Genomic DNA, 21,427 nt, shown 5'->3' with positions numbered 1-21,427 from the left:
GTCACTTTTTTCGGGCAAACAAGTAGAAATGAAGAAGAAAACAGAAGCACGTGGTCCCATACTTCATTCTGATTGGTTAGTGATGTAAACATTTGCTCTTTTGTGATCCCGGACGCCATACTTATTTTTACCACGTGCTTACCAGGGTTGTTAATCGATAATTAATCTTCATCGCCGATAACGTTAACCACCCGTCAACGTCATCGGAAACTCCGTTAACGATAATGTATCGTCGCCTTCATCGTCATCGTCGATAATTGTATCGTCGTTTTCATCGTCATAGTCGGTTCATCGGTTATCGCGATACATTTTGCGTTACTTTCCCGTTTATTGGGGTTGAAGTTGATGCGGTTAACTTTCAATTGTTTAGAAATGAATAGCTATTGAAGGAAATGTTGTTGGCAGTTGAAAATCAATAGTTTTGGACATTTTCTATGCACAGGAGGGGGGGGGGGGGGTGTCCGACGATGTGTCAAAATGGATTTTTTTTGTCAACTTTTCGGGAGTTTTATATTGAAGGGAAAGTTATTGGCAGTTGACAATCAATAGTTTTGGACATTTTCAATACACAGGGGGTTCGACGATGTATCAAAATGGATTTTTTCAACTTTTGAGGAAAGTTTGTTATATTGAAGAAGTTATTGGTAAGTGAAAATCAATAGTTTTGGGCATTTTCAATGTACCGTCGGTGCATCAAAATTGAATTTTTTTCAACTTTTTGCGAACTTTTTATATTGAAGGGCAGGTTGTTGGCAGTTGAAAATCGATAGTTTTGGACATTTTCAATTCACACGAGGATCCAAATTGGCAAAAAGGTGAAAGAAGTTATTTGAACCACGAAAGACATTTTTAGTTATAGTGTCTTCAGCAAAGTTTATTTATATTTTTTTGCATTTAAAAAGTATTAGTTGGGTGATTAATTCCTCTAAAGCTGAGAAGAAAGTTTTTGCTTATGTTTATGAAAATTAAAAAAAACTTTCTTTGGCAAAGTTGTTGAGAATATCTTAAGTATTAACTTCGCTGAAGAGACTATGTGTCTATCTATCGATTTTAATTTACATTTGTGGAGATTTCTTTGATATACCCCTGAAAATTGCTTTTTTCAAAATACTTTTCCTGGTAATTTTGTAGAATTTCAAAATGTACCAAGATGTTGTTCAGCATAAGAAAATACAGATTTTTTGTAATGTAAGTTTATTTGTAGGGTAAGGTGGGGCAAATCCGACCTAGTAAATGGTTTTGGCTGCAAAATGCTCATTTTACATCGGATCAAGTCGTTTTATATACCAAATTACAGGTTAGACTTCTGAGCAACTTTCCAAGTAAAGCGTTTCATTCGTATCTTGGGAAAATTTTGAGATTCAAGCGTTGTACGAAAACGTTCATTTTTGCTGTTTTCAAAAATGGTGGGGTAAACCCGACCGCCTATGTTTTTGGTTGATTTAGTACAGGTATTACCCAAATTTTATGGTTTTTCAATGATAAATAAATGATTGTTACGTTATTGAATTGTAAAATGAAGAAAATGGAATTTAATGTCAATCTTGGAATGTCAAAATCACGAGCAGTAGCACGTAAAGATGTTCCCATTTACATCGGAGCCATTGCTCGACGAACACTATATTCATCACGTTTTTGTGTCTTTCGTTTGTAATTATGAACCATTGTGCAAAAAAATATTAAATAATAACAATAAAAATATATTTTCCCCACCGCGTCATTTTTCATTACGATGCAATTAAAAAAAGAAAAAAAAGTTGGCCCAAATTCATCTGTGCACTTTTTAAAGCTTTAATCAAAGAATTTAAATCCACTTACAATTTTTATGCTATCACTATAACAATTTCTAATTGTTATAGTGATAGCATAAAACTATCCTGTAGTCAATGATGCACAAAAATCAAATCAAAAGTTTTAAAAACACACTTTTTGTCGTTTGAGTATCTCAATGTAGACTAATAAAATGCTATCATACCACCATTATGATAATTTTCGATGCTCTACAAGATAACATTGATATTAGTTCGCGTAGTGCTTCCTATTTTCGATAACAGAGGGGAGTCGGGTTTACCCAACGGTCGGATTTACCCCACCTTACCCTATCTCTTACAACTTAGAAGTTATCGAATGTTTTAGTGCCCAAAAAGCAATATTTTGGTACGGAAGCCGCAAATTTTCGCAGACGAATACCAATACGAATCTGTAAAACAAACACTATCAAAATCGTTTGGTGGGCTCTAGGAATAAATTCCTCCTTTAGCATATTTTTCTTATCTTAGAGATGCAAAATATACAAAAATAATAATACTGTACTGTAAGACCTCCTTAAGGGAATTTTTTGCTAAATGATCAGAACGGATTATGAGGCTTTGTCGAGGAACTAAAGAAAAATATTTTAACCGCTCCGGTTTATTAAAAAGAAAGAAAAAAAATGTTGGTCCAGGTGTTTGCGTTTCGACTTCGTCTCTTCAGAACCAGAAAAAATATGTGCCGATTTTGTCAATGTCATCGTTTTATCATCCTATAATTCGCCAAGGGGCTGATAAAAACGGGTCTTCACTGTATTCAAAAAACGAATAAAACTATTATGACGCCGTACATAAATTACACTACATATTTAAGGGTAAAAGAAGGAAGCATGAAGCATCTTGTTACATAGTGGAGAGAAGAAACGGAGGAGGGGGCTAAAAGCTTCCTAACTAGAAAAGGAAATCAAATGTTGGAAATATGTATGTATATTCTCCTTTTTAAAATCCGAAATCTTCTGGTTTAAATTAAAATTATAATAAAATCTGTTAATCACCACACGATTTAAATGTGTAGTGTAATTTGTGAATGGCCTAATAATAGTGGTTTAGTAGTTTTTTCAATATATGTTTTTGCGTGCTAAAAATTACTAATTGCACAATAGCTTTTCTTCATGGTCAAAACAATTTTGGTCACCTTTTTGCCGCTTGGAAACACTATGCACCTGGGACTCTTCTGTGCACCAACTTACTCGAAAAGTTGAAAAAATTCAATTTTGACACATCGTCGGACCCTTCTGCGTATTGAAATGTACAAAATTATTGATTTTCAACTGCCAACAACATGTCCTTCAATAGGTATTTATTTCTAAACAATTGAAAGTTAACCGCATCAACTTCAACTGCAATAAACGGGAAAGTAACGCAAAATGTATCGCGATAACCGATGAACCGACGATGACGATGAAAACGACGATACAATTATCGACGATGACGATGAAGGCGACGATACATTATCGTTAACGGAGTTTCCGATGACGATACATTATCGTTAACGAGTAACGCCGATAAATTATCGTGAAAAATGTATCGCATTAACAACCCTGGACCAGTGAGTTCTTGTCGCCCGGTCTCACGAACACTTCTGCAGCTTCCTGGTTGAAAACAATCCCATTTGATTTTGCCGTCTTTGTTTATTATTTTCCACCAGCTAGTGATGTAGTGTTTGTGTCATGTGCCGTGTACGTACATGAGTCGTAGAAAAGTCTAGGGCGCAGAGAAATCTTCCCAGTAAAGATTCTTATTAGAAACGGTTGTGTCACGAGCCGGAATAGTAACTAGAACCAGCCAGAATTCTGGCTCAACTTCACTGGTTTATTCCTGTATCGAACATTACAACAGCATTTTGAAATATTTCTCTAGCCAATGTCAACCAGAGAGCGCGCGCTCTTTTGCGCTTTGCAGTTCCCGGTGTCTGCTCTGTTTTGAATCTTCTCTCTATTTCATTTTCAAAAATATTAATCGTAGTCAGGCTGTATTTTCAAGTCGTGTTTGTCCAGTAAGTTTTTCTGTTGATTAACAGATTGTTATTAAATCATGGCGCAGAAATCTATTTTGTAAGTAACGGAAAATGGTCCAGTTGCATCATTTAACTAATTCTTGGGTAATTGCAGATCCTTTTTCACAAAAACGAACGTCAAGAAGAACGATCAACTCTCTACTGTCGGTGACGAATCAGAGAGGAAGGTTGAGGGCAACAACAATACGGTTAGGTATGAATCGTCCATGACAGCGCGTTACTTATCGAACAAGTCTCGGTTATTGTGAAATAATATGATTCCTAGTAGACTTCTGCTCGTTACTCGTGTTGCTATTAGTAGCGCCAAGGAAGCGTCCACTCGCGTAAAGCGAATGGAACAGCTGTCCAAAAGCGCATTCTTTGTAATCGTTCCTACCCGTAACTATTGTTTATGTTCTTTCGCTCGTTCATTTTCAACCGCTAGTCCCGGTGCTGGCAACAAGAACCGAAAGCCAGTCACTTCGGACGACGAGGACAGTCCGGTTAAGAAGAAGCAAGCTCGTAAGTCGATAGCAGCCTTTGAATCGTCCCCATCTCCATCTCCGCAGAAGAAACGTGATTCTGACAATGGAACCCCGATCAGTGTACCAAAGCGACCCCGCATTGCGTCATCGAGCAGCGAAGATGGGGAATCGGCGAAGAAAGAAAGGTGAGTTGAAATAATATGTTAGTGGCTGTTGTTTCATTTTTGTTGTCTTATAGTACGTCTGTATCGAAGGAACAAGAAAAGTCAGTTAAAAAGGAAGAAGCTTCTCCGAAGAAAAGTCCTAAAGTAACAACGAAACCGAAAACGTCCGCCGCTAAAGAAAAGACCCCCAAAGCGTCGTCGAAAAAGAGTACCCCCAAACAAAAAACAAAATCTGTATCTTCATCTAAGGATGACCAAAATGGTTTAGAAAAGGAGAAACAGAGCCCGGATAAAAATTCTAAGAAGAAAGAGATAAAAATCGAGAAAGATTCGCCGAAAAAAGTGAATGATTCACCGAAAAAAGAGGAGTCCCCGAAAAAGCAAAAGACCTCCGAAGATACGAAAGATAAGGCGGCCAATTTGATGAATTTCTTCACTAGCTCTAAGGATGCTAATTCATCTTCCGGAAGCACTTCCAAGCTGGATGGAGGAGCCGACTACAATCCAGGCAAGAAAAACTACCACCCGATCGATGATGGCTTCTGGAAGCAAGGCGATAAAACTCCTTACATCGCATTAGCTCGAACATTTGAAATTATCGAGGAAACAAGCGGCCGGTTGAAGAACACGGAAACGCTTAGCAATTTTTTCCGATCGGTTATACTGCTCAGCCCGCATGATCTACTGGCGAGTGTCTACCTTTGCTTGAATCAGTTAGCACCTGCCTACGAAGGTTTGGAGTTGGGCATTGCCGAACACACACTTATGAAAGCGGTTGCTCAAAGCACCGGACGTAGTTTAAGTCAGATTAAAACGGATGCGCAGAACACTGGTGATCTGGGACTGGTGGCAGAGCAATCCAAGAGCAGCCAGCGTATGATGTTCCGTCCGGCGCCGCACACCATCGATGGGGTGTTTGGTAAACTTAAGGAAATAGCAAAACTAACCGGCACTGCTTCTATGGCCAAAAAGATGGATAAAATTCAGTCCATGTTTGTGGCCTGCCGTCACTCGGAGGCACGTTTCATCATTCGTTCGTTGGCGGGAAAACTTCGAATTGGACTAGCGGAACAGTCACTTCTGCAGGCCTTGGCTCAGGCATGTGCAATGACACCTCCCAATCAGGGCGACCGCAAAGAACCTATCGTAAATGCGCTGCGCAAATGCGACGAAGCTGCGGCGAAATCCAAAATAGAGGAAATAGCACTTATTCTAAAAACAGTCTACTGCCAGTGTCCAAACTACAACAAAATCATCCCAGTCTTGCTGGAACACGGCGTAGACAGTCTGCTGGAGAAGTGTCCCTTGGTTCCAGGAACACCACTGAAACCGATGTTGGCACATCCGACCAAGGGAGTTGACGAGGTTCTGCAGCGGTTCGAAGGAGTTGATTTCACCTGCGAGTGGAAGTATGACGGTGAACGGGCACAGATCCATCTGCTAGAGGACGGTGGCGTGAACATCTACAGTCGAAATCAGGAGAATAATACCAGCAAGTATCCGGACATTATCGCGCGGATGGCTAACACACGAACGGAATCGGTGACCAGTGCTATTCTGGACTGCGAAGCCGTGGCCTGGGATCGGGAGAAAAAACAGATTTTACCGTTCCAAATATTAAGCACTCGTAAGCGGAAGGATGCCAACGAGGCGGATATTAAAGTGCAGGTAACGAATGATTAGTTTACTTTGGTTTGATTGAGAATGTAATCCTTTAACGCTCTGTTTTAGGTGTGCGTGTTTATGTTCGATTTGCTTTACTTGAACGGGAATCCACTGGTTGAACGACCGTTCCTCGAGCGTCGCGAGCTTCTGTATAAACATTTTCGCGAATTTGAAGGCGAGTGGATGTACGCCACCCGACTGGACACGAACGATGTGGACGAACTGAGTCGCTTTTTGGAGGAAGCTGTGAAAGGTAACTGCGAAGGTTTGATGGTGAAAACACTACAAAAAGAGGCCACCTACGAGATTGCAAAGCGATCCCGGAACTGGTTAAAGCTAAAGAAGGACTATCTGGCCGGCGTTGGTGACTCGCTGGATCTGGTTGTTATCGGCGGTTATAAGGGAAGGGGTAAGCGGACGGGAGCGTACGGCGGATTTTTGTTAGCTTGCTACGACGAAGACAACGAAGAGTACCAGAGTATCTGCAAAATCGGTACTGGATTTTCCGATGAGGATCTGCAGCAGCATACTGACTACCTCAAAGCACGGATCATTCCCCGTGCCAAGAGTTACTATCGCTACGATAGTTCACACGAGCCTGACGATTGGTTTGAAGCGGCTCAGGTTTGGGAAGTGCGGTGCGCCGATCTTTCCTTGAGTCCGGTCCATCGAGCCGCGGCGGGAATCGTTGATGGAGAAAAAGGCATTTCTCTGCGCTTCCCCCGTTTCATTAAGATCCGCGACGACAAATCTGCCACGGATGCAACGTCCGCTAAACAAGTGGCCGACATGTACCGTAATCAGGACCAGATAAAAAATCAACAGCGGGACGTCGAAGAGGACTTCTACTGACCAGGTACAAGTTTAATTTTATTTATTTTTCCATATTATTTTTACTGAATAAGAACGTTACACATAATCGTGGAGCAATCACAATAAATCATTAAACACAGGAAAATATTCAAAGTGATAGGTGATTGAATAGACAATGTGATTAGCATTGATACAAATGAGAAATGTTTGCCCAAACGTAGTTGGAGTTATCTTCCTGGGAGGTATTCTCCGGTCCCCATGTATCCGGCCGGGGGTATGGATTATGCCGATCCAGATAGTAGTTGCTTGGTGCATGCATCACAAAGTCCATACAGCTGAGCTTTCGCGGTAAGTCTTCTTCCGGTCCTATGAGATAAGTTGCCGGATCAAAGCGCTCGTTTGGTGGTGGACTGGAAGTTGTCGGGATCAACCAGGTGATGTAGGCCGACTTCTCACAGTAGGAATCTATTTGGAGACCGTGAATCTGTGCGTAGTAAATATTATCTTTGGCATCCATCATAGAAACGATATCCCCTAGCTGGTAGTATATGTTCTGCAAAGAAAAGAAACTATTTAACAATTGCCACTCAAACTGTTTGACATTTTACAAACATTATGGAACAGTGTATCTACGGTTCGCGTCGTCACTGTAATTGCTGGAGCTTTCATTGGATTCTTTTTAAAGATAAATCTCCTCGAGCGACCGGACTTGTTACCATTCCCACCAGACGCACCACCACCACCTTTACGTGCACTGCGTACATTCTTCCGAAGTTTCCTAGGACTCAATGAAGGCATCGGTTTTTCCTTACTATCGGCATTGGAATCCTTTTCATCTTTATCATCAGTAGCCGCTTCCTCTTTAGCATCCTCACCCTGAGGTTCATCCGTTTTTTCATCTTCTTTTGGATCTATCTGCGGTTTAGCTTCCTCGGGGGAAGATGTTGATACATCTTCGACTACAGTGACCACGGATTCTTTTTTGATCGGTTCGGTTTGGATGGCTTTAAGTTCATTCTCAAGCTCCTGTTGTTCTTTATCGTGCTTCTCATAACACAATGAGCAAAGAACGATTCCCTTGTCCACTGTGAACCATTTATCCGACGTACTATTCTGGCAGTGATTACACTTCGGAACAAGCTTGGGCGCCATTGTGCTGCTTTAGGACACTGGAAACTAGTATTTCGAATGCTACACAGCCTGATAAAAAAAACGGTTCGCTTCTATAGATTTTTATTTACTAAAACGTCCTAGCCAAAAATATAGAAGCTGTAGCTGTCAGTAAATACAAGGTTTTTGAAGAAGTGTGGTAGATCAGGTAGTTGCATACAAAATTTTTCCTTTGAAATATTTCAACTCATATGAGTACCAGTGATGCCAGATGTGAAGATAAATTTCCATTTTTTTAACTGAAGGCAATTTTTTCGGGAATTTGATTTCTGGCTAAAAATCAACAACCGATTTCAAAATAAGCCATTTGTACACGGTTAAAATAAAGTACCCATTAATGAGTACCAAAAGTATCCAGTTTCTAGTTTAATTCCAGCTGTCAAATTGGGTAAATTTTTGAATAAGAATCTGGATAAAATATTACCCATCTCATTCTTGCTATTTCTATACCTTTTATTCAAAACGTAATATCTAACAAATGTAAACAAACTGAGTTTATTATGCCAAATAAAAGCTAAGCATTGAGTTCTTGTCGGCTCACGAACACTAATGCAGTTTCCTGGTTGAAAACAATCCCATTTGATTTTGCCGTCTTTGTTTATTATTTTCCACCAGCTAGTGATGTAGTATTTGTGTCATGTGACGTGTACGTATAAGAGCCGTAGAAAAGTCTATTGACTCTTCATCGTCCACAAATAATAGAGAAAAATGATAACTCTTTATATGTTAATTTAATCTTAAGTCAAAATGTCACATATATTATACTAAAGCTTTGCTAATATTTTGTAGATGTGATGTTTTGCGTTGTGATGTTTCTCCAAGTCGACTGTAGTTAGCATGTTTTTTCCAATGCCAAACCTCATATCTACACTCTCGGTTGCAATACAGCACATGCAATATATCACAACCAGTGTTGGGAAAAATCAAAATATCAATGTTCACAAAAGAATCTTTTCATCGCCGATTTTCTAATAAAAAGTTCACTGATATAAAATATCGCTAGGGAAAAAAATCGTCAGTGAACTTCAAGAGATGCCGATATTTGGGAACATTATTCGGCTCAAGCAAACATCGGAAGAAGAAAAGATCGCCTGCAAACTTTTATATCGGCAAAAATATAGCAAAAAGCTCACCTCATGAAAACATCTTGCACGATCTTCGAACAAGTGATTCCCGAGGGATTTTCAAAAACCTGTAGATTAACATGATACAAAAAACCTTGTCCTTCAATATTGCGGCGACAGCTCAATGGGATAAAGCGTCAGTCTACTTTTAGTCTCATCGAAGCTTTCTCCAGAAGCCGGCGTGTAAAAGAATAAAACTTTTACCAATCGATAGAATTAAAAAGGGAAAGAGAAGATCCACCTAATATTTTATGCATCGCTAGATCTAAAATATCCACAAACTGTATGGTACTTGAATAGTATGTTGTCAAAATATATATGGAAAAAAGCAAATTCTGGTATGGTGACCGTTCTTTTACCAAACCCGTTGTTTGTATGGTCCAATATGGAAGTTTCATATACAATCATATTTTCGATATGATGTGCACATCACTAAAAGCGTTTTTCACTTCCGAATGTCTCTTTTGCGATGTTGCTTTGGGTGGACATTCTTTCAAGAGTTTCACTGAGGTAGAAGTTCGTGTGCGAAATTCGATTCAAAGAACCATTGAATATTTGTCTCAAGAATGATACACTCGGATGCGATGTTTGGTTTCACAGATTTTTGTTTGGAAATGTTCAGGGAAAGATTAATTCGCGAATGAACCTGGAATGAACTTTCATTGATAATGATTTTCCCAACATTGATCACAACTACAAGTGAGTTCTACAAGATGACGACACCAATGAACTCAAGATGAATGAAGTTCATGTTTGATAATTCTCGGTGGTTTGTTTACTTCGTCAGCTGCGTGAGTACGAGTGCAACAGTTGCTCATCTGTTACATTCAAACTCACATAATTCCCATGTAATCAAACCACCGAGAATAGGGATCTTTAGGGGTGTGCGGGTTAAGGCATATTCTGATGCAGATTAGTACCGTGAGTTAATATCTCAGTCCTTTTTCAATTTTTTGGCCCGAAACTATTGAAAAAAACATTTTTTAGTTTGTTTCCTTTTAGGACAATAACACATCCAAACCCATGCGACTTGCACGACCCTATAGGTTGCCTTATCAGATCTACCATAGTTTGCAGATGAAACTTGGGATGGCAGGTTGCTAGCGGATTGACAAAGTACCAGATCATGCTGTGTGGGGTGCTGTCCCGGTTAACAATGCGGCAAACGAGATATTTGCAGATACGTCATTTAGTAGGACAACTGTCAGTGTGCTGACGAGACCCCTCGCTGCGGCGACGCTACCGAGCGCAGCGCTTTATTCGACGGTGACAGATCTGCCGGCAGTGAGGTTTCACGAGGAAACGTCATTCAGCAGGATACAGTGGGGCAGAAGAAGAAAACAGTACCGTATAGTGAACACATTTTTGCTCAATAGCACATAACCCTAACTTTATTCAACGAGTCAATACGGTTACGGCAGTAGTGCCACTATCTCTTGAATTTCTTAAAGCTAATAGTACGTGAGTAGTACGGATTATCGTAAATTTAAACCTATTTCCTATATACTAACTATATGTACAATTATACTAACAGGTACATATACTACATTGTTTTATAAACGAAAAGCCAAGGGTGACCCACACCTTCCGTTCACTTTGTCGGTCAACCAAAATTGTAAGCACCTAATCAATTGAATTATCCTATTTAAACGTAATTAAAATACTAAATAAAACTTATTTCTAGCTTAAAGCTAACAGTAAAAAACAACGTTTGCTAAAAAGAGTTGGTGCTCCGAAACATAACCCAACATTCTTTAAGAATTTTGTTCGGGATTCGGAAGGTATGATGGAAGATCATCCAGTTTCTCCACCACCACACACCCCGCGGAACTGTAAGTCCTGCACACGTCCGGACGACGCGGAGGACCAGATGGTACAGTGCTGCGTGTGTAACGGCTGGGAGCATTTCGGATGCGCCGGAGTAGACGATGCAGTGAAAGCACGTGGCATTAAATACTCCTGCGACAAATGTGCATCACAGCAGGGGGCCTCCGGCGGCATACAGCTTAATGTTCCCGAAGAAATACGTCCTGCAAAAGGATCCAAGGTCGGTTCGAAGGTAGGATCAAAAAGGGGGAAAAAGAAACCCGACCCAGCTAAAAGCACTACATCCAGTGTGCGTGCAGTACTGCTGGAGGAGCAGTTGAAGCTCGTTGCAGACGAGTTGAAAATGAAAGAACAACAGCTTCTGGAACAGGAGGAAATCGAGATGCGCAAGCTGGAGGAAGAAGAACGCCAGCTCGAGGAAAAGCGCCTACTACGTGAGCGCAAGCTACTGGCGGAACAGACACTAAAAAGGGAGCAGCAGAAAATTAGACAGGAGTCGTTCGAGAAACGAAAAGAGATCGTCCGACAGGCTGCGCAAGATAGCAGTAAGAGTAGTTCTATCACAGACTCATTCGGGAGGGTCAAGAACTGGCTAGCATCGCAGGAAAGTGGAACAGACCCGGGAGAAGTTTTAGATAAGCTGAATCCATCTCCGATTCCATTGCCGGCACCAGCCCCTCCCGCACCGCTACCTCTGCCGCTAATCCCGACTCCAGCACCTAGGCCGCAATTGCTACAAGACTTCCCACTTCCTCCAGCACCCCCACTACCCTCCGCTGCTGCTTTAACGCAGGTGCAAATTGCAGCGCGTCACGTCGTGGGTAAGGACCTGCCAATATTTAGCGGAAATCCGGAGGAGTGGCCGATCTTTATCAGCAACTTTGAGCAGTCTACGGCTACTTGTGGTTATACAGAAGCAGAAAATCTGGTGCGTCTACAAAGGTGCCTGAAAGGAAGCGCATTAGAATCGGTCCGTAGTCGTCTGTTGTTACCCTCTGGTGTGCCGCACGTCATTCAGACTCTGCGCACACTGTATGGAAGACCGGAACTCATCATCCGTTCACTGTTACACAAGATTCAGCATGTTCCCGCCCCGCGACACGACAAGCTGGAAACACTTATACAGTTCGGTTTGTCGGTGCAAAATTTGGTTGATCATCTCAGAGCAGCAGGTCAGCAGGACCACCTGTCTAATCCAACCCTGATGCAGGAGTTAGTGGAGAAGCTACCAGGATCAATACGAATGAACTGGGCCTTCTACAAAACGCAGAACCAGCCAGCAACCCTCGACACATTCGGCAGGTTCATGTCCGGATTGGTGACAGCAGCTAGCGAAGTATCCTTCGAATTTCCAGGAGTAGTGTCCGCGTCGAGAACCAACCGGCCAAAATCCAAGGACACCGGTACATTGCATACACACTCAGCGGAAAGAAATTCGCAGACGTTTAAAAATCGTAGTGCATCACCTACAGCGGCTTGTAGTGCATCAAACAACTCAAAGCAAGGTAAGCCATGCTGGGCATGTGGGCGTGCTGGCCATCGAGTGGCCGATTGCCATCAATTCAAGAGCGCGTGTCTGGATGAACGCTGGAAGCTGGTCCAGCAGAAGGGGTTATGCCGGACCTGCCTCAACAGTCACGGAAAATGGCCGTGTCGTTCCTGGAATGGATGTGGAATAGAAGGGTGCCGCCATAAGCATCACACCCTCCTCCACACTTCCAATTCTACTCCGGAAAACGTTTCCGTCTCAGCGAGCCACGTATCCTCCGGTGTCCTGAAATGGCCACTCTTCCGAATCGTGCCAGTAGTCCTCTACAGCAACAACATTTTCCAAACGATCTTCGCCTTTATAGATGAGGGCTCTTCCTTTACACTGCTGGAGGAATCTATAGCGAAGCAATTGAAGGTTACGGGTCCAACAGAAGCCCTGACTCTCCGATGGACAGGAAATGTTAGGCGGGTTGAATCGAGATCGCAGCGCGTGAACATCGCCATTGCTGGTAAGGGCTGTGTTGCACGGCACAAAATCGTTGATGTTCGTACGGTTAGTCGTCTGGTTCTGCCTTCGCAAACGCTCAAATACGGTGATTTGGCACGGCGTTTCCCTCATCTTCGAGGTCTTCCGCTAGAGGATTATGAGCTAGTTCAACCCAAATTACTTATTGGTCTCGACAACTTACGTCTGTGCGTTCCGCTGAAGCTGCGTGAAGGAGGCCCGAGCGATCCAATTGGTGCAAAATGCCGGCTAGGATGGAGTATTTATGGATGTATTCCGGGCCAACCGTCTCGAACGGCGATCACTAGCTTTCACGCCGGGGCTTTGTCCGATCCTGATCGAGAGCTAAACGAGCAGCTCCGCGACTACTTTACTTTGGAGAACGCGGGAGTCCTGGGCCCATGTGTAGTTCCGGAATCCGATGACGACAAGCGTGCGAGAAAGTTGCTACAGGAAACAACCAAGCGGCTACCTTTCGGGCCAGGCTACGAGACGGGACTTCTGTGGAGAACGGACAACCCAGACTTCCCCGACAGCTACCCTATGGCTGTGCGACGGCTGGAGGGACTTGAGCGGAAGCTCCAAAAGGATCCGGTTATGGAGCAGCGCGTTCGCGAACAGATCTTCGAGTATGAGCGTAAGGGCTACGCTCACAAGGCTACTTTAACTGAACTGACGTCTGTTGAGTCAAGCCGGATCTGGTATCTACCCCTTGGTGTAGTTTCTAGTCCCCAGAAACCAAACAAGATTCGCCTGATATGGGACGCGGCGGCAAAGGTGCGCGATGTGTCGTTCAATTCTAGGCTACTCAAGGGACCGGATCTGTTGACCCCCCTGCAAAGAGTTCTGTACCAGTTTCGTCAGTATCCTGTCGCCGTTTGTGGAGACATAATGGAGATGTTCCATCAGATCAAGATTCGAGCTCCCGACTGCCAGTCGCAACGGTTTCTGTTCCGGGACCACCCATCGGATTGCCCTCAGGTGTATGTGATGGATGTGGCCACATTCGGCTCCACTTGTTCCCCGGCGTCCGCACAGCATGTGAAGAACCTAAATGCAGAGGAGTTCGCCGACGAGTATCCCCGAGCCGCTACAGCTATCCGGTACAACCATTATGTAGACGACTACTTAGACAGCTTCGAGACGCTTCAGGAGGCAATAAAGGTTGTGAACGAGGTAAAATTCGTGCATTCAAAGGGAGGCTTCACTCTGCGGAATTTCTCATCGAACGAAGTAGGGGTGCTGGAAGGAATAGGAGAGACGACAATGCCTTCATCGAAAAATCTAGACTTGGAGCGAGGTGAAAAGTCCGAATCAGTGCTGGGGATTAAATGGATACCGTACGAAGACGTGTTTGTGTACTCCTTTGGTATGAGAGATGACATACAGCGCATTCTTCATGAAGATCACATTCCCACCAAGCGGGAAATCGCCCGAGTGGTTATGAGCCTATTTGATCCGCTCGGTTTTGTCGCGTTTTTCCTTGTGCACGGCAAAATTCTCCTCCAGGACACGTGGGCGAAAGGTACGGAATGGGACCAACAGATTCCTGACGATCTCAACAAGCGCTGGCGACAGTGGTCGGAGCTCTTCGGACAGTTAAACCAGATCCGTATACCCCGGTGCTACTTTAGGTCACCCTTTCCTAAGAACCTGGATCGCCTCCAACTACACGTGTTCGTAGATGCTAGCGAAATGGCGTATGCTGCGGTGGCTTATTTCCGACTGGAGAGTAACAGTTGCGTACAAGTGGCACTCGTCGGGGCCAAAGTTAAAGTTGCCCCATTGAAAACGTTGTCTATTCCCAGACTCGAGTTGAAAGCCGCCAACCTCGGGGTCCGCTTGGCCGGCAGCATCCAAAGTCAGCACTCTTACCCAATCAATTTCCGATATTTCTGGGGTGATTCGAAAACCGTTCTCGCTTGGATCAAATCAATCGATCACAGACGGTATCATAAGTTTGTTGCTGTCCGCGTCGGCGAGATCCTGACAACCACAGAGCCAAATGAATGGATGTACGTACCATCGAAACTCAACGTTGCTGATCTCGCGACGAAGTGGGGAATTGGTCCGCAGCTGACGATGAACAGCCCTTGGTTCCAGCCTCATGACTTCTTCCAAACCACCGAAAGGAATTGGCCTACGCAACAACCGATTGAGCCAACTGAGGAAGAACTAAGGAATGCCCACTGTCATTTCGCACACTTTGCGTTGGTGGAATTCACCCGGTTTAGCAGTTGGACCAAAATGCACCGTTCAGTAGCATACGTGCTCCGCTTTATCAACAACATTCGGCGGAAGAAAGGAAGAGCTAAGGAGCTTGGCAATCTTACCAGCGATGAGCTACGACTAGCGGAAGAAGAGCTGTGGAAGATGGCGCAAGGCGATGTTTATCCTGACGAAATCGCCGTACTCGTCCAAACTCAAGGCCCACCGGATCGACGTCATAATGTTGTGGATAAGGCCAGCGACATCTACACCAAGTGGCCGTTCCTCGATGAGAATAAAGTTCTGCGGAGTCGTGGCCGAATCGGTGCGGCACCCTACACACCGACCGAAGCTAAGTTTCCCGTAATCCTACCCAAACAACATTTAATCACCTTCTTACTTGTAGACTGGTTCCACCGCCGCTTTCGCCACGCCAACCGAGAGACCATCTTCAACGAAATTCGGCAACGATTCGACATTTCGCAACTGCGTCGATTGTTAGACAAGGTCACACGAAGCTGCGTCTGGTGCAGAATTGCTAAGTCTTCCCCGAGACCGCCCGCTATGGCCCCACTACCGGAAATGCGGGTTACTTCGTTCATCCGGCCATTTACCTTCACCGGGCTGGACTACTTCGGGCCGCTGCTCGTCAGAATGGGCAGAAGCAACGTCAAGCGCTGGGTAGCCCTCTTTACGTGTCTCACTACCAGAGCCATCCATTTGGAAGTGGTACACTCACTGAGTATGGAGTCGTGCATCATGGCTGTTCAACGCTTTGTCTCCCGCCGGGGTATTCCGCGGGAATTCTGGTCGGACAATGCCACCTGTTTCCAGGGCACTAGCAACAAACTGGATATGCACAACAAGATGATGGCGGAAAAGTTTACTACCTCACAAACAACATGGAAGTTCATTCCACCTGCTTCCCCGCACATGGGCGGTGCATGGGAGAGGCTCGTTCGCTCGGTCAAGGTGGCAATCGGGGCGACGCTGGATGGTACCCGAAAACCTGACGATGAAACACTGGAAACAGTCCTGTTAGAAGCGGAGGCCATGATAAACTCAAGGCCACTTACATACATCCCATTGGAATCTGCAGATCAAGAAGCTCTGACACCAAACCACTTCTTGCTGGGTAATTCATCCGGCATCAAGTTCCTGCCTACTGGCGCGATAGATAGTCGTTCAACACTGAGAAGCAGCTGGAACTTGGCGCGGTTCATCAGCGACGGATTCTGGAACAGATGGCTAAAGGAATACCTCCCAGTAATTACGCGCAGATGCAGGTGGTTCAAGGAGGTCAAGGATCTGGAGGTCGGCGATCTGGTCTTGGTGGTTGGCGAGGCGGCGAGGAACCAGTGGACTCGGGGGCGGATAGAAGCAGTATTTCCTGGACAAGACGGAAGAGTACGGCAGGCGTTGGTACGAACCACAGCGGGTCTAATTCGAAGACCAGCCGCAAAGCTTGCTGTTTTGGACGTCGAGCCGAATAGCAAACCTAGTTCCAGTATTCCAGGAGTTCCTGGACCTCACCGAGGTTTACGGGCGGGGGTATGTGCTGACGAGACCCCTCGCTGCGGCGACGCTACCGAGCGCAGCGCTTTATTCGACGGTGACAGATCTGCCGGCAGTGAGGTTTCACGAGGAAACGTCATTCAGCAGGATACAGTGGGGCAGAAGAAGAAAACAGTACCGTATAGTGAACACATTTTTGCTCAATAGCACATAACCCTAACTTTATTCAACGAGTCAATACGGTTACGGCAGTAGTGCCACTATCTCTTGAATTTCTTAAAGCTAATAGTACGTGAGTAGTACGGATTATCGTAAATTTAAACCTATTTCCTATATACTAACTATATGTACAATTATACTAACAGGTACATATACTACATTGTTTTATAAACGAAAAGCCAAGGGTGACCCACACCTTCCGTTCAGTTTGTCGGTCAACCAAAATTGTAAGCACCTAATCAATTGAATTATCCTATTTAAACGTAATTAAAATACTAAATAAAACTTATTTCTAGCTTAAAGCTAACAGTAAAAAACAACGTTTGCTAAAAAGAGTTGGTGCTCCGAAACATAACCCAACAGTCAGTTTGCTGGTTGAGTTTAATTTGGTTTTTTTAAATTTAAAAATCATAAAAGAATAATAAGGGTTTAAGAATGATATGAGTGTACTGGTAAGGACACCCGCTACCAATACATATGAAATACTGGCACAATTTTTCCAAATTAAAGATCCCTATTGTCAAACGAAGTTCATCCGGCTCGTTTTGCGGGGTTATGTCCGTTGGTGTAAAACCTAAGTGCGTCTCTCAAACGTCACAGTAAAATGTGTCATCTACAAACAATGTTGCCAAGACCACATATGTGAAAAAGCATAATAGCAAAAGTGATCGGCAAAATGTAATAAAATAATAGTTACCAATTATCTCCCTATTATCTTCGCGAAAAACATGTAATATGCTTATATGATCCTGCTATGAGTAAATGCAGAGGTGATAGTAGAATTAATAGCCTTCTGTGTGCTTTAATTGTTAAATAAATTTGAAAGTTGCAAGGAAATTTTTGCGCGCGATTTTCTCCGTTTGACGTTTCTGTTAGATATGATGTAATGAAAAAACGCTCTAGATTTAACCAGAAAAATGGGTAAAATGTTACTCATAAATGGTTGAAAATTACTTTGCTGCTTTTGAAGTGTACTGTTATAGATTAGAACGACGAAAGTTGAGAAGTAATGTTTTTAAATATTGTATCGAATTTTAGTGCCGGAAATTTCATTTTGTAATGGGTAAGTTATATTTACATGATATTTAGTTTAAATGCAATACATTGTTTCATTTTTTCCACAGTACTTTTAAAATACTTCGCCAACGAACTTTGTTCAACATAACGGTTCCAGAAATTCACTAGTTAACCGCAAGTACCTTATATCTTATACTCCTTTTATTGGTTGTCGGTGCGATAGCTGGAATTCGATAAATTTTAGGTCCAATATACATAATATAACATTATTTCCCTCCCCTAGGTTGGCGGGTTTGACGGTATTGCAAACATCTTCAAGCATATTTCAGCGTCAGTTTTAAAGAAGCTCTGGCAGACAACTGCTTTAAGATGGTTATTGCATTACGCCTCGATAGTGGTGAATCGAGGAGACCGAGAGGGCTTATGGGCCTTTTTTATGTTTTGTGTTTCTTCATACTCCGCACCAGCCCAAACTAACAGTCAACTAAGAGCCTGTGCACACTGGCGTGGCCGATTGGCGAGTCGCCGTGGATTGACTTTTTCTGTGGGCTGTGTTTGCAGACATTGTTCAACAGCTTAACGTTAGTCTTTGTGAGCACGGCTCGCAGTGGAAGTCATTGTGTGTCGATTTTTCGGTCGACCTCGTCAACGTGCACAGGCGCATTAAAAAATAACAGTAGAACCCTATTAGTTGTGTTGTAATAATTGTAGTTTTTGGTAGGGAGCACGTCGTTTGGCATAAGTTCATTTGGCATAATGTATATATATATATATATATATATATATATATATATATATATATATATATATATATATATATATATATATATATATATATATATATATATATATATATATATATATATATATATATATATATATATATATATATATATATATATATATATATATATATATATATATATATATATATATATATATATATATATATATATATATATATATATATATATATATATATATATATATATATATATATATATATATATATATATATATATATATATATATATATATATATATATATATATATATATATATATTGCAGTTCTTTGAATCTGTATACCCCCTTCGGAACGGAGGCCCCTTGCAAGCAAATCTGTGATCCACTCGTTTGCCCGGATTACTTAAACTTAGGAGTTGACTCCTTCTTTCAAACATGAGCAGTTCTTTGAATCTGTATACCCCCGTCGGAACGGCAGCCCCTTGCAAGCAAATCTGTGATCAGGGTGGCCAGATAGAATTCCTTAATATCGGTAGGGTCACTAAAAGTTTATCGCTAGTTATCGGTAGGCCAGGTTGTTGTCCCAAAACGGTAGTATTGACATAGAATAATTCGTAGTATTGACAATGGAATAATAATAATAATTATTATTGTAAAATACTGACAACACAGATCTCAGACCAAATCCAACCCAAAAAATGAATGTTGAGTAGGATGTGTCCAAAATTAATAAAAATCGGTAGTTTTCGGTAGGAATAACAAAATATCGGTAGTTTTGCCTTGGTCGTCTGTGAATCGGTAGGGAAGACCAACATCGGTAGGACTACCGATAAATCGGTAGGTCTGGCCACCCTGTCTGTGACCCACTCGTTTGGCCGGATTACTTAAACATAGGGGCTATCAGCTAGTTTAAGTCCGACTTATGCCAAACGAACTTATGCCAAACGACGTGCTCCCTTTTTGGTACTAGTGTACAATTGTGTGCTAGTCGTGTGTCTATCTGTGTATGTGGGCGTCTGAGTATTTGTGACATATGGGCCCGGGAATGGATGCTGAACTGGCTTATATGATGGAATAGTGGGTGATCCTTCTTGGGATTCGTTGGTCACTTTTTACTGGTGTTCAATTCGTGCATTCGATTCGATTCATTCGGATTGAATAAATGAAGGTATGATTAATTTACCGACGCACGTCAATCATCCATTCCCATCCAGCATAGCATGAGAAACTTCTAACGAAATGCAATTGTCGTTAATGGTAAATATATATCATTTTCTGGCATCTAGACGATTCCAAGTAGTTTTATTGCATGGTACATGTGTGTTGTTCAATTAATATTCAATAACAGTACTAACTCTGCTCTTTATTTAATTTTATTCATTTTCGGTCTCATGCGTCATATTCCTCTGATGACTTCTCCGAGTTAATTTAACATAAAAGGGCAACATTGCTGTCAACAATGATTATTCGCTGCCATCAGACGTCGCCAGGTTTTAGAAAAATTGAGATGTACTTTCATACTCAATTGAATCAGATAAGTAGGAACGAACAACAAACTGCAAGTAGCATATTACACTTGTCTTATTTTAACATCATGCATATTTGTATTTACATATTATTTACAGGTAACACACATAACTCAACACGCAACACTTCCCATACACACGTAACATTCAAACTCGCAAATATACAAATGCTCGACAGGTGACTGGGCCAAGTGCATTCACTCGTAGGATCTATCATTTCGATGATCGCCTCGATTCTACGAAACCAGTGCACAATTAAGCTGACATAAGCTAGTCTCGTCTGGTGAATGCATGTAACCTGGAAGCCCCAGACACGACAGGATGAGACGGACAGATGACGGACTGAACTCGACGGGGCCTAGTTCAGAGTTTTAGGCATTCTTCAATGCACGGCTAGCGACATAAAAAAAGAAGGGATGTGCTACGTGTGGTGGTTGGCTATTCAAGTTTTGGTAGAGTTTGAAGTACTAATGTATGTCTTTCATGTGATGATCATAAATTCAGCTGTATCTTGTACCTATCTAATCTATTACGTCTCTCATATATTGTCCTTTATTTCTTCTTTTCGAGTCCTATACTGCCATTCTACACCCGCCTTCAGCTGGGTCAGCAAAGATGATGATAGTGAACGTCTTAACACTCACACATTCTCAAACGCGGTCTCAAGCGGGAACCTACAAAAATGCCCCCATCGACACGCGATTGCGAGTCGATCACGTCCGGAAGACTATTCTTGATCCTAGGAGCCTAGGTCCATGCCTTCAGCTGGACCAATTAAGAAAATACGCCCGTACCTATTAGACAACACGTCTCATGGCGACATGACCGGGAACCCTATCGATATAAACGATCCCACTCTCTGCCAGAATTCTAACCGCGCACCGAAAATTTAATATCAGACTCACGGTTCGCGCGACTATTCAAGAACACACGTTACAAAATCACGTCAGCGCACAAACGTTAGAGTCCCTCGCGATTTTCCAAGCAACCTACGCCCACGAACTCGCAAACATGATTACACCCCAGACTTAGCAACACGATCTCAAGTGTCAACCTACAAACTCCCGCGCTCGCGCCATCATGAATCGGGATCGTCCGGAAGTCTCTATCCTCGGTACCAACAATCTAGGTCCTTGATAATTAATAAAA

At 42.6% G+C, this 21,427-nt stretch overlaps 3 protein-coding genes across 3 annotated transcripts; 2 read left to right on the top strand and 1 right to left on the bottom strand.

Annotated features, from left to right (window-relative positions):
* The first annotated feature begins 3,694 nt into the window (after positions 1–3,694).
* Positions 3,695–6,988, top strand: LOC131680144 (DNA ligase 1). Its single transcript, XM_058960869.1, has 5 exons — positions 3,695–3,862; positions 3,920–4,018; positions 4,250–4,474; positions 4,528–6,121; positions 6,185–6,988. Exons 1-5 carry the CDS (start codon positions 3,843–3,845, stop codon positions 6,968–6,970), a joined length of 2,724 nt encoding a protein of 907 aa, XP_058816852.1. The 5' UTR covers positions 3,695–3,842; the 3' UTR covers positions 6,971–6,988.
* An 81-nt stretch (positions 6,989–7,069) lies between these two features.
* On the bottom strand, positions 7,070–8,204 carry LOC131680153 (GATA zinc finger domain-containing protein 1). Its single transcript, XM_058960879.1, has 2 exons — positions 7,544–8,204; positions 7,070–7,484 (listed from the first exon to the last, which is right to left on the bottom strand). The coding sequence occupies exons 1-2, from the start codon at positions 8,081–8,083 to the stop codon at positions 7,113–7,115; spliced, it is 912 nt and encodes a 303-aa protein (XP_058816862.1). The 5' UTR covers positions 8,084–8,204; the 3' UTR covers positions 7,070–7,112.
* A 2,807-nt stretch (positions 8,205–11,011) lies between these two features.
* Positions 11,012–16,978, top strand: LOC131676072 (uncharacterized). Its single transcript, XM_058955199.1, has one exon. It carries the CDS (start codon positions 11,012–11,014, stop codon positions 16,976–16,978), a length of 5,967 nt encoding a protein of 1,988 aa, XP_058811182.1.
* Positions 16,979–21,427: the final 4,449 nt, after the last annotated feature.

Source organism: Topomyia yanbarensis, chromosome 1, assembly GCF_030247195.1.
Source record: "Topomyia yanbarensis strain Yona2022 chromosome 1, ASM3024719v1, whole genome shotgun sequence".
Classification (NCBI taxonomy): Eukaryota; Metazoa; Arthropoda; class Insecta; order Diptera; family Culicidae; genus Topomyia; species Topomyia yanbarensis.
The sequence above is the reverse complement of the archived record's forward strand: the minus strand, read 5'-3'. Positions and strand labels throughout refer to the sequence as shown.

Bases quoted from the DNA above. Each gene is read 5' to 3' on its own strand.
- LOC131676072 (XM_058955199.1), top strand. From the start codon at position 11,012: ATGGAAGATCATCCAGTTTCTCCACCACCACACACCCCGCGGAACTGT.
- LOC131680153 (XM_058960879.1), bottom strand. From the start codon at position 8,083: ATGGCGCCCAAGCTTGTTCCGAAGTGTAATCACTGCCAGAATAGTACG. The intron at 7,485-7,543 runs GTTTGTAAAATG...TTTTCTTTGCAG, and splicing joins TAGATACACTGTTCCATAAT to AACATATACTACCAGCTAGG.
- LOC131680144 (XM_058960869.1), top strand. From the start codon at position 3,843: ATGGCGCAGAAATCTATTTT. The intron at 3,863-3,919 runs GTAAGTAACGGA...GGGTAATTGCAG, and splicing joins ATGGCGCAGAAATCTATTTT to ATCCTTTTTCACAAAAACGA. The intron at 4,475-4,527 runs GTGAGTTGAAAT...GTTGTCTTATAG, and splicing joins GAATCGGCGAAGAAAGAAAG to TACGTCTGTATCGAAGGAAC.